Source organism: Ranitomeya variabilis, chromosome 1 (assembly GCF_051348905.1).
Source record: "Ranitomeya variabilis isolate aRanVar5 chromosome 1, aRanVar5.hap1, whole genome shotgun sequence".
Lineage (NCBI taxonomy): Eukaryota > Metazoa > Chordata > Amphibia > Anura > Dendrobatidae > Ranitomeya > Ranitomeya variabilis.
The window spans coordinates 97,130,141-97,142,291 of record NC_135232.1 but is presented as its reverse complement, the minus strand read 5'-3'; the positions used below and the strand labels follow the sequence as shown (position 1 = coordinate 97,142,291).

General features: G+C 40.5%; 1 protein-coding gene across 8 annotated transcripts in view; it reads right to left on the bottom strand.

Annotated features, from left to right (window-relative positions):
• MAST4 (microtubule associated serine/threonine kinase family member 4) overlaps positions 1-12,151 on the bottom strand; it is a 611,899-nt gene that overhangs the window by 148,319 nt on the left and 451,429 nt on the right. For all 8 annotated transcript variants that reach the window (XM_077286460.1, XM_077286468.1, XM_077286501.1 and 5 more), the window contains one exon: positions 425-513. In XM_077286460.1, the coding sequence (XP_077142575.1) occupies positions 425-513 (89 nt within the window). The remainder of the gene's footprint in view (positions 1-424; positions 514-12,151) is intronic.

Here is a 12,151-nt window from a genome sequence, read left to right as displayed (position 1 = left end):
AATTCACTTTACTGGATTGAAAAACCATTTTTTATCACTTCAAACAATGCTGCGTAATACCTGACAAGCCGTGTACAGTGGAGTGGATTGCTCAGGAACCAGATTAAACATGCTTTTATTTGATGGGTGAGCTTTATCCACAAACTTTCTTATATCCCTCTGTTTATGGGTCTGCTGGAGAAAGCAGAGCGCAGCGTTCTGCAGATGCACATGCAATAGAGGGCACCCCTCCACCCCATACAAAACTTGTCTGATCTCCAGAATGCAGATTTCTGGATCGCAAGGGAACCACCAGACAAATCCCCAACTAGTCAGTAAATCACCCCCTGTCCGTCGGGTAGGGGACAGCTTACTGTCATGGGAATAACTTTTAAAGTGGATTCTCATAAAACCATGAGAAAATAGGGCAAAAATGTTAACATACCTGTATGAGCAGATAGTGGAGAGTGGGGTCTCGGGAGTGCTGGAGATTGGTTATTGCCAATTAAACTCTTCCTGTTGCTTGTCCTACAACTGTGTAAAATAAAAAAAAATAAGAATGCGGGTTACCATACACGTTATAAAGAGTTAATTACTTCGAAAATGATATTCGAATATCAATACAAAGCACTGGAAAAAATTGATGATATAAAATAAACTTGTAAAATTGATTGAAATGTTTAGAAACAAGGGTCCTTTTGTTTTGTTTTACTAGAAATGCTGCCACTCTGACTCATAGGTCGTATCTGGTATTGCAGTTCATCAGCAATACTTTAAATACATTTAATGGCTTAAGTGACATTGTTTCTAGGAAAAAAAAAGTCTTAGGACAAGTCTTAAATAGTAGCAGTTTTATTTATACTTTTATTTCATAAATCAATAGTGAACATCAAAATAAGAAACTTTGCAAATATATCTTAAATAAATCTGCTTCTTTCTCCTCCTGAACATATTCTGTCCTAGAATTCTCAATTCGCTGGTAAAATCTGTCCTCAGTGAATACAGACTTTCCCGTTACCGACATAGGAGATGACAGTTGGTGCTTATAAAGTTCTATGGAGAACTGTAACTGTTGTTTCGGAAGAACCTGCAGCAGACGCTCTGCGTTTGTCTCTCACTACTCTCCGCCTCCACAAAATTAGTACTGAAAACATCTGTCTTCACTGAATAAAGATTTCACCCACAAGAACAGTGAAAGATCAGTCCTGGAGGAGAAAGAAGCAGATTTCTCTGATAAGATGTATTATAAAGTTGATTACTTTTATGTGTACTATTGATATATAAAGTAACAATTAGAATAACAGTTAATCTTTAAGCTTTGACTAGAAAGACCAAAATATATAAAGCTATTGGTGTCTATGGATGGGACACAAAATACAACCATATAGATATGCCCAGGATTAGATGAAATGACACTAACAAGTCTTTATTATAGACTGCAGACAATGATCAAATGCTAAATGAGACGATTATTAGGTATGCCTAGCTACAAGAAGTGCTGCAGCAGCAGGTACACCGGGGCCTGGGGTCTTCAGGTCCCCCCAAAGCACTAAAATTATTAATACCACACAGTAGGTAACAGCCAATGGTGTATATTCAGTCCACAGAGTATAGCAGCACTAACTGACCAACCAATACTGCTCCCTGAACAAAGCCTCACTCAGACATCAGTTTCTCACACATACAAGAAAAACGGACTGATTATTCTGATCAGACATCAGTGTGAGGCCAAAGTGTTTATCTCGTACGTTAAGAAAAAAAATAAAAAATGTATCCACTTTGTGCTTTTTTTTTTTTTTCCAAGGAGCCATTGACCTGTCGCCTGTCTTACTTATTTTAATTATACGCTCGAATCAAAATCAGACAGGTGTCCACGATTTTCAGTAGACCACTTAGTCCGAGACCTGTGCACAGCCCCATAGACTATCACAGGTACGAGCGCTATTCATAAAAATCTCAGAGAGCACTCGAAAATCGGACGTCTGAACGGGGCCTCACTGCATCCTGCCTATTTAGCTTCACGTTTTAGCGATCATTAAAACCTACCGCCATCAAATTTGTATCACATTAAATCTAGATCTGCAGTAGCTGTGTTTGTAGGACTTTAAGGCAACATTTCTGTTCAGAAAAACAAAAACGACCAGGTGGCAGATTGGTGACCTTCAGACTAGGAATAAGGGTACGAGGGCCATGCTACTCGGCTTGCCTAGTAATCGTGCTGGCATCGCACTGCGCAGAAGACAGAGCTGCCCAGTCCATGTGCCCGGCCAGGTCAGCGCTCTCCCCAGCGCGCTCTATGATCTCCCTGTATGATTAATCAATAGTACGTTTCCCAACACAAGTGCCAAGTCTGCAACGGGCATCGAAGAACAAGATATATCTTCAATTTCCACTCCAGCCGACAACATAAATATTTCATGGCTTATGCAAATCTTCACGCTTTCATACACATCGACGGCAACGAAGAGCAGCGACTTATCAAAAACGTGATGATGCCGTAATTACAGATTTAATTGTTGAGAAACATTTCACATCTGTGGCTTTTATTAATGGGAAAGACAATTTCTACCCAAACAATTACATCAAGTTATCAAAAATACTGTTTATGATGATTATCTGTGTGTGACAGCAGCCAGCTGTGGAGAGCGCGAGACGACCAAACGACACCGGAAGATGCCAAACTACTGCCCTGCTACAAAGATGGCTGGATTTACTGTACCTTATTCACCATTATTTTAAATAGCAACATTATAATAGGAATTTCCACCTTAAATTAACAGTAGACAGATGTACACACACAAGGTAAAAAACACACCAACTATTTCTCACTTAAAGGGGTTGTTCACTACTAGGACAGCCCCTTCTTAAACTAACTATTTGGCCCTGATAAAATAATAAAGCCTATGCTCCCCTTCCATGCCGTGAAGAGGAATCCAGGGCTGCAGCTCATCCCCGACTTCTACTTCCTCATGTTCAGTTTGTCCGAAGGCGGAGACAGTGATGGCAGCGCCGATGTCACATGTCACAACACCGCATCACAGCCCTGGGGAGAGCAAGTACCGACACCGCGGGAATCGAGCCAGCATGGGAGGGGAGTATAGGCTTCATGATGTTATCGGGCCAAACATTTAGTTTAAGAAGGGGTTGTCCTAGTAGTGGACAACCCCTTTAATGTAACCAGTCACCTTAACCGAGCCACAGGCAGCATAAGGCCACGTTTACACGATCAGTAATTGGTCAGTATTTTATATCAGTATTTATAAAACCAGGAGTGGGTGATAAATACAGAAGTGGTGACTTGTTTCTACTATACTTTTCTTCTGATTGTTCCACTCCTGGTTTTGGCTTACGAATACTGATGTAAAATACTGACCAAATACTGAACGTGTGAACGAGGCTTAAACCAGGGCTTGGTCGTGGCTGCAACCCAATGTATTTCTCTCCGAAACACCACAGTGTTTAAATATCTGGAACCGGACTAGTCTCATATGTGGCTATGGCTCCTGGCCGGCCCTTACCCAAGCCTCTCCATTGATTGTCAGGAATCCTACATGAGAGACCTGTCAATCACCTGCGGCAGCGATGGGAGAAGTGGACCAGGGGCAGACTATTCTCATCTAGCCTTATAGTCCCCAGCTAAATTCTTAATGTATATTTTTCAGAGAATAATATACATGGCTGCAAGCGTGCAACCACGCTCTGATTCATGATGCCAGTGGTTTGAGGAGCATGACAGGTTCCCCATAATCCAGTAGTTTTCCTTCATCCCAAATAACAATTAAGACTGAAAAATGTACTAAGAATTATTTCCTAATTGTTCAGAAGATCAGCCATGTTTTCTCATTTCTTACTTTGTCATGTTTGACTGTAAGTCAACTGTCTGCAGAACAAACCTCCCCCATCTGCCAGGTCTGCTATGGGCCTCAAAGAACGTTCCATCCTCAATCAAACCCCAGGGAAAAATTAGATATGACAGGAAAATTCCACTATTAAGAACCGCCTAATAGCAGTGATCCCAAACAGCTCAGTATTTTTATTTGGCCCATAATAAGTTATCCAGTATTTTTTTTTTTTTTCACTATGGGCATAAAAACAAAGAGGCGGTTAGTAGCTAACTGAGACAACTACTTGCCTGTTCTACCCAGCGCCGGCACAGAGAGGTCACAGACCGCTCTTGTCAGTAACTCAGCTGCTCCACGTCAACAGAGCAGCTCTTCCTCTTCCGGGCTGCTCTGTCGACGAGGCGTAACTGCCGGTGTCATGCCTCATTCAACAGAGCGGAGCAAAAGAGAAAGAGCAACTCTGTCGATAAGACATCAGTAGCAGCTAATGAATCACTGGCAGGAGAGATCACTACCCCACAAACTTGGATGTTCTTGTTTGGGTATAAGAAATGGCCTCCTATGATTTAAACACTTTTCACGAACATTGATTTTTTTTTTTAAACAAAAATTAAGAGTAAAACAGTCATCAAAAAATTATTATACTAAGGCAAATCACAAGTCTAACAAATAAACAGAGATAAGCTAACGGCAGTCAGGAAAGGCAGGTAGGGGACTTTGACTTCAACACATCCCCACTCCCTATCACAGATCAACTGTGAATTATAAAATTTGAAAGGCTTTTTTTTGTTATTTGTTTTATTAAAGGTGTTGTCCATTCCAAAAGAAAAGTTGTTCAGGAGCTTGAAGTTGTAAAAAAACAAACTAACTGGCACTCATCTGGGTCCAGATGTGTCATCTTCCTGTCTCTGTGCAGACCATGGAGCTGCCTGCTCTTGATCCAAGTGAGAGCCAGAAGGTTAACTATAAGGGTATGTGTCCACGATCGGTAATACTTGTGGGTTTCATGCTGTGTATTTATGTAGCATCAAACCCATAGCGACCAGCGATGACAGCATAGTAGATGGATTTCCCAAAATCCTATGTCCACTGAGCGTCCATACGCTGCGTCCAAAGCGCTGCTACCTCTGGATCGTGGGCACCCGGCCTTGAGGGACTGTCAAGTAGAAACTACTTCAGGAAACTACTTTTTGGGGAAATTTTTTATTTTTTTTATTTTAATGGAAGCTGTGTTGACGAGTTTTGGAATATTTTTTTTTTCTTACATGAAGCGTGTGCATTTTTTTTTAGTCTATTCACTGGACATTGTTTAGCTTTGAACCAACTCAATCAGGGTCCACTTCAAAAAAGTGACATGCATTTTTTTTCCACCGCATGTTTTTTAAATCTCTATAAAAAGCTATAAAAAAAACTGTATATTTCCCATAGAAATGAACTGTAAGGCTATGTTCACACTTTGCGTTTTTTGCTGCAGTTTTCCATGCAGGGTACAGTACAATGTTACCCTATGGAAAACAAAAACCGCTGTGCCCACATTGCGGAAAATCCCAGAAAAAAACGCGCGGAAATGCTGCGGAAAAAAAGAAGGAGCATGTCACTTCTTTCTGCGGATTCCGCAGCGGTTTTCAACATGCACCAATAGGAAAGTGCTGTTGAAAACCCGCAGAGGAATCCGCAGGAAAATCCGCAGTGAAAACCGCAGCGGTTTTGCACTGCGGTTTTTCCAAATCCGCTGCGAAAAAATCCGCAGCAAAATCTGCAAAGAGTGAACAAGCCCTAAGACCTTTGCAAGCGCTTTTTAAAAAGATTTGCGAGAGTCTCTCCTAAAAAAACAAACAAAAGTAAAAAAAAAAAAAAAAGTCTTCATGAGTGTCATCATTAAATTGGGAGACAGAATCAAGGTCAGTGGAAAGAAGTAGGCCCCGTAGGAGGCCACCGAGGGCATCATTGATGAGAGGAGCTCAAGCAATGCATTAAACTATAAAGATAGAAATCAATATGGAAACGTTTTTATATATTTCTTTTAAGCTTGATATATTGCAGACTTTATATGTAACTACTAAAATAAATATTTTTAAAAACTAATATCTGACTTTATAGGCACAGAAGAACCTTTGGCTCTAAATTGGTTTCTACAATGAGAATATAAAGGACAGCACGATATACAGTATATACAGAAATTTATGTGAGCAAATTAATGTTTGTTTGTTGTTGTTTTTTTCTTTGTGTGCGCAATATGCATGCCCCAGACTTAATAATCGATGGTGCCACTTGCAATGAAGACAGATAGAGCCTGTAAATCTCATGTGTTACTTTGTGAACAGCTTGCAGACATTAGATATACCCAGCAGACTTGGTCATGAAATAAATCTTTGCAAACCATATGGGCTCATATTATTAAAAAAAAAAAAAAAAGATTAAAAGATATTCTTGTTTTCTTTTTAACACAAGTTTCCTAAAATGGGATAAGGGTCCTTAAAGCTTAAAATAAAAATCCCCTAAAGATATATATTTGTATACAAACAGCGAAGAGCTGGCATTCAATGTGCCCCTGAAAAACTGAACATTCAGCAATTTTCAAAAAATGATGATGATGATGCTAATAATATGCATGACTTCCCATGCAGGTAAGTTATACAGCAGATTCTCTAAAATAACACAAGACCTTGATTTGAAGAAGAGGTTGATCGAGACCGTGAAATGGGTTACCAAGCAGATAGGCAACCAAGATGCATTGTCTGTCACTCGCTTCCTAAACAGAATCTGTCAGCAGGATTTCCCCTCCCCAAACTATATATATGCGCATGTAAAAGACAAGTCTGGCAATACCTTTACATGGCCAGTCCCATTCCTCTGTTACCGAGACATCAGAGCTTGAATTGAGAAGGCAATAAGGCTGCAGATCTGAAGCCTCTGTCACTCCGGCTCTAATACAAGCCCAGCTCCACCTGCTCCTTCTTGACTGACAGTCTCTATGCGCTGGTCGGGGAATAGAGCTGGGGTGACAGAGGCATCAGATCTACAAATTGCTCTTCAGCCTCAATTACATGATTGTTTTTGAGAGCGCTACATGCACATACAAAATATACATAAGTATTTGTGTGGGGAGTTGTCATCCTGCTGACAGATCCCCTTTAAGGATCTTTAACTATGTATTGTGAAACTTCTTCCTCGCGGGCTCAAGAATTTTCCTTTCATTTTAATTTTACGATAAGTTACTAAATTAATGTGTATGCATTATAGTTTTGTGCTTGCTTCATTTTCTGCCTAGTTGTATCTGGACTGACCGCAGCAAAGCAGTAATATTACAGCTCAGATAACGACACTCTACTGAGTTTACATTAGAGTTCGGCAACCAACTTGCTAAAAGATTTTGATTTGGACTTCAAGCACATTCTCTGAATAAGGGCCACCCTATAGGAGCTCATGGGATCCTACTGTATCCTCCATAGGTTTTGATTGCCTTCCATTGGATGATGAATAATGGAAAAAGTCTACCTTAAAAGCATTTTGGGACAGCCTAAGTTTCACAGAGCCCCAGAACACAGACACCGGGGAGACAGTGTCCCGCCTAAGTGATGTACACTCTCAAGCTTTTGGTGTTAAGGTGATTGGCAACTGGCTAAATGTTTGCCGACTGTTGGTCATTTAGTAATTTGTTTACATAGGCCATCCCCGCTTTATATGTGTGCCAAACCTTCAGTAATAGATCGCTATGTGAGCAGTGGCTGTAAATGTTCTCGGCACCACGTAGTCCTGTGTAAACAGGCTATGGATATGTGCTGCGAAGAAGAATGATTTTTATCTTTAGCAAGGATAAATGGATAAATACGGGAGATCATTTCACCCAATGAACAAGAGTTTTGCTCATTTGTCGGGTGACTGGAAATAGTGTCCCCCAATTATCATGCACCGTTAAATGCACCTTTAGCCTACACAATCTAATGTTTCACGAACGGTCTTACCCAATTTTGTATGTTGTCTAAACAATTAAAAAAAACTGATATTGAATTTATGGCCACCAATATAAATAAAAACAAAGACTCTTCGCTGAGTGTCTGCAGCATGAGGCCAAAATCCAGAGCTCTCCATGATGTATAGAATGCATTGCAGAATTGGGGGTGATTTCTTGACATATTTTCAAAGTAGTAGGTAACATGTCAGTTCTGATGTGAGGTGAACTTTCGAGTAAAGGTATAATCAGATCCTAAAATAACAACACAGGAATTTTCTTTTACAAATTTGTGTTCAGACTGCAATACCAGGTTGAGTGGGCCATCTTCGGACTCCAAGTATCGGCTTCATTTTATGGGCAGCAAGCTCAGGTCAGGGGGTCTGGTCACTGGCCGATGTTTTGTGATGAGAGCACGGTCCACGTTAAGCGAAAACCTGAATTGAGCCTGTATGATTTGAATCAACTAATCCTTCCGGACAGGCCATCGGAGTCAGGTTATTGGAGGTCTCTCAATGGGTTGAGACAACTTTACTAAAGCTCGGGCAAGTAACAACAACAAATTTAGAATGTGATCAGATGCGTGTGCTTATTCACATAGTGCAGGACATGTGCAGGAGCTGCCTGCTAACTACATGCTCCAGTCTGCTCCGCAAATGAGACCCAATTATTTTTCCATGCAGACCATTGGTTCGTGTGGAAATTCGGCCATGTGCAGTGGCACACTAGCTACAATGGGTCCACGTGCTCTCGTGTTGTCCATAACCAACAGCACATGTATGTATAATAGGCTCATCTGAACATGCCCTTACCCCCAGGACCCCAATAGAATAGCAGAATGAAGAGGCAATGGGCCGTTAAATGGCTTATAACAACAGAGCGACTCATACTTGTTGGTTCTGTCTAGTACTGCAGACCATTCCCAAACACCGACCCCCTAGCCTAGTACAGACCGTCAATGCAGAGTCAAAAAGCATAAATTTAAAGAAAAAATCTAAACAAAATGCTTATATTGTCATAGATACGAGTGAAAAAACCGAGTACTACATGACCCCACATAATTAGCACAGGTACAAGGTATTTTACTAACCGACATCTACGAGAGGTGCCAGAAAGTTATGAGGTCTCCATGGAGTCTTTTAATTCTGCAATCCAGTGGCGGTTCTCATATATGACTGATTGGAAAATATTTTTAGCGGATTTCTACTATTAGGCTATGTGCGCACGTCAGGATTCTTTGCAGAAATTTCCTGAACAAAACCGGACTTTTCCTGCAGGAAATCCACATGCGGTTTTTTAGTGTTTTTTGTGTGGTTTTTTTCGTGCAGATTTTTCAAGTTTTTTCAGGAGCTTCCCAATGCATTAAATAGCGGGAAATCTGTGAAAAATCCTCAAAATTAATGAACATGCTGCGTTTTTTACAGCAACGCGTTTTTTTCACGGAATTGCATTCTATTAATAGGATGCTTAATGGATGCATTTTTTCGCGGTTTTATCGCGTTTTTATAGCGAAAGAAACACAAAAAATCCAAAACGTGTGCACACAGCCTAAAACTTCTGTTATCAAATGTAAAGAACTGTAAATGTTAAGATGTTTGTCGCTCCTGCTATATATTACGATACATGACTGTCTTCCAAAAGAAGGAGTCAATAAAAAAAAATGATTAATTAACGCTCATTAGTCACCTGTCCGGCAACATGTCTGCTTCAAGATATCGTTAGGTCAGAGAAAGCCAATAACCATGAAGACTAGAAAGGCAGAAAATCAGTGAGAACGTGTTAGGTCATTAAATGATTCCCACACGTGGCATTAGTGCTGTTTACTTCATCCATGATCTGCACTTAGAGTCTCGGAACAATTCCAGCTGTATAATCCAGCACGTTAGCGAGTGACAGCAGAGAAGGATCTGGTGTCGTTGGTGAAAGCATAGAAAATCTTCAAATTATTAGCAGGTATATCTGACACGCCCTCACCATGTACAATACTACATTGGACACCGGGACATCAGGAATCCGCTATATGCTGTTTGCAAACTGCAATCTATTGAGTAAAAGCGTCGCCAAATCTTGGCTAAAAAAGATATTATAAGCCATGCGAAATGGCAGCTAAATAAGTTGGTGGAAAGATCCACCACAAATCTGGAGTTTGTGGATAAAGCTTTAGCCTGTCAATGGGAGGATGAGAAGACTACGTAGTAGCTGCAAATGCACCCACTGTTTTCTCTTTGATCAAGTATCTCCTAGAAGACCTAACACTAGAGAACATTGGGTTGAGTGACAGGCCCTAGAGCAGTTCTTTTTTGTCTAAAGGGATTTGTTTTAAGTGATAGAAACATATACTTATCAATACAATTACCCTAGAAGTTGACAATGCTCCTTCCCTGCTGTCGCTGCTAGGGTCCCCTACTGTATTTATTTACATGAACAGTGGGGGAAAGGGGGGGGGGGGTTACCTTCAAGGCTGAGGAGTCGGAATCGTAGCCCATTTTGGTGGAGTCGGAGTCATGGAAATTGAGGAGTTGGAGGTTTGGCATACTGACTCCACAGCCCTGCTAGGGCTGTGGAGTCGGAGCCCATTTTGATGGAGTCGATGTCACGGAAATTGAAAAGTCAGAGGTTTGGCTTACCGACTTCACAGCCCTGGTTACACTGAAGACTGTCAAAGATATGTAGAAAATTCTTTTAAATCAGCCAACAAAATAAACATTAATAAAAAAAAAATGAACAAAAAAAACTGAAATTAAGTTATATCAAAGATTAAACTATTAAGCAATAATCCAAATACCTTGAAAGAGCTCAAGCGACTGTGCAAATACAGCCAAGAGCACTGCTGATCCAGTTTCGCTTGCCATCAAAATTTGCATATATTTTAAGGGTATATTTACATGAGACAGAAAATTCTGCACAGCAGGCACATAGTTCTGCAAATTTCATTCGGATCATTTCAACTTTTGCCAAAATTTCTGAAACAACTCTGATGCACGTGAAGGAAACGAAGCCAAAATGACCTTCTGATGTGTCACACACAGGAAAGTAAAAAGGCTCATGCAGGGAGAAAAATGTACAGTCAGAAGGAGAAGGCCATTGTGTAGAAGTCATCTGCCCATTTTCTTAATTTACTGACAGCATATTGCCCCAACTGGGGTAAGCCATAGTTTTTTTTCTTTTCTTTTTTTCGGGACCCACTATTAGGGATGCATTTAAATGGCCGTTGTAAAACTCACGCCCTAATGGGTACGTTCAGATGAATGTACTTTTGGTCCATTTCAGCTCTTTCAATGACATATTGGGTATCGGATACATACCAAATAATCAATACCTACCTACAAGGAATTCATTCCATTTTTTAGGAGGTGCTAAACCCTACGGCTTACAGGCAGAAGAGTAACATAGCTGCCTTAACAAGAGCTTAGAAGTGTCCATATCTTGAAGTACGGTGCAGCAGAAGAGTTATGGCCAGATTAGTTTAGGATCTCTGCTACAGACTCTAAATCTGGCATATGTTCTACTACTATCTGCTTTCAGCCAATACACTACAAGCAAGCGCCTCTGATTTTCTACAGAAGTTTTTTCTTTTAAATAATGGATTCTATGGAAAGGAACAATTGTGTCGTCACGCGCCACATTCGAAAGGTATTCTCTGCTTCCATGACAGAGTTCACTATGGTCTGTACTGTTGCACCTGTGTGCGCGAGTCATCAGAGGGATGAACATACTGCATAGATTAATCCAAGAATGAGAAGATTTTTGTCTTTGTGCCATTCAATTTTTTCTTTTTTTGGTACTGTATAGATTAGTCTTCATGTGTAATGATCCTACTGGGCTTCTACAATTCAGCGCTTACTGGATTCAATGTTATCCCAAACTATCAACAGATAGGAGGTCAAGCAATTATGTATTTAAGGCCCCCATTCACAATAGACTAATGTAGGCTGAAGCGAAAGATACTGAAAAGTTCGGAAGATAGTCTAATGTGTATGGGGGCACCAGCTGACTAATTGTTGAGAGATGTCGATTGGGCAGGTCCCCGATTTCAGATTACCAATTGCATTGTTGTCAGAAGCATTGTACTGTCGATGGACATCTATTGTGTGTGGAAAGCCATAGTAATATTGATATTTAATGCGGTCGTTGCAGAGTGATGTACAGTTGTGTGAATATTGAGTATGTGCCCCCTTCCTGATTTCTTATTCTTTTAAATGTTTGTCACACTTAAATGTTTCAGATCACCAAACAAATTTAAACATTAGGCAAAGATAAGTAAAGTAAACACAACATGCAGTTTTTAAATGAAGGTCTTTATTATTAATGGGAAAAGGAAATCCAAACCTACCGGGCCCTGTGTGAAAAAACAATTGCCGACCCCCTCCCCCTTAAA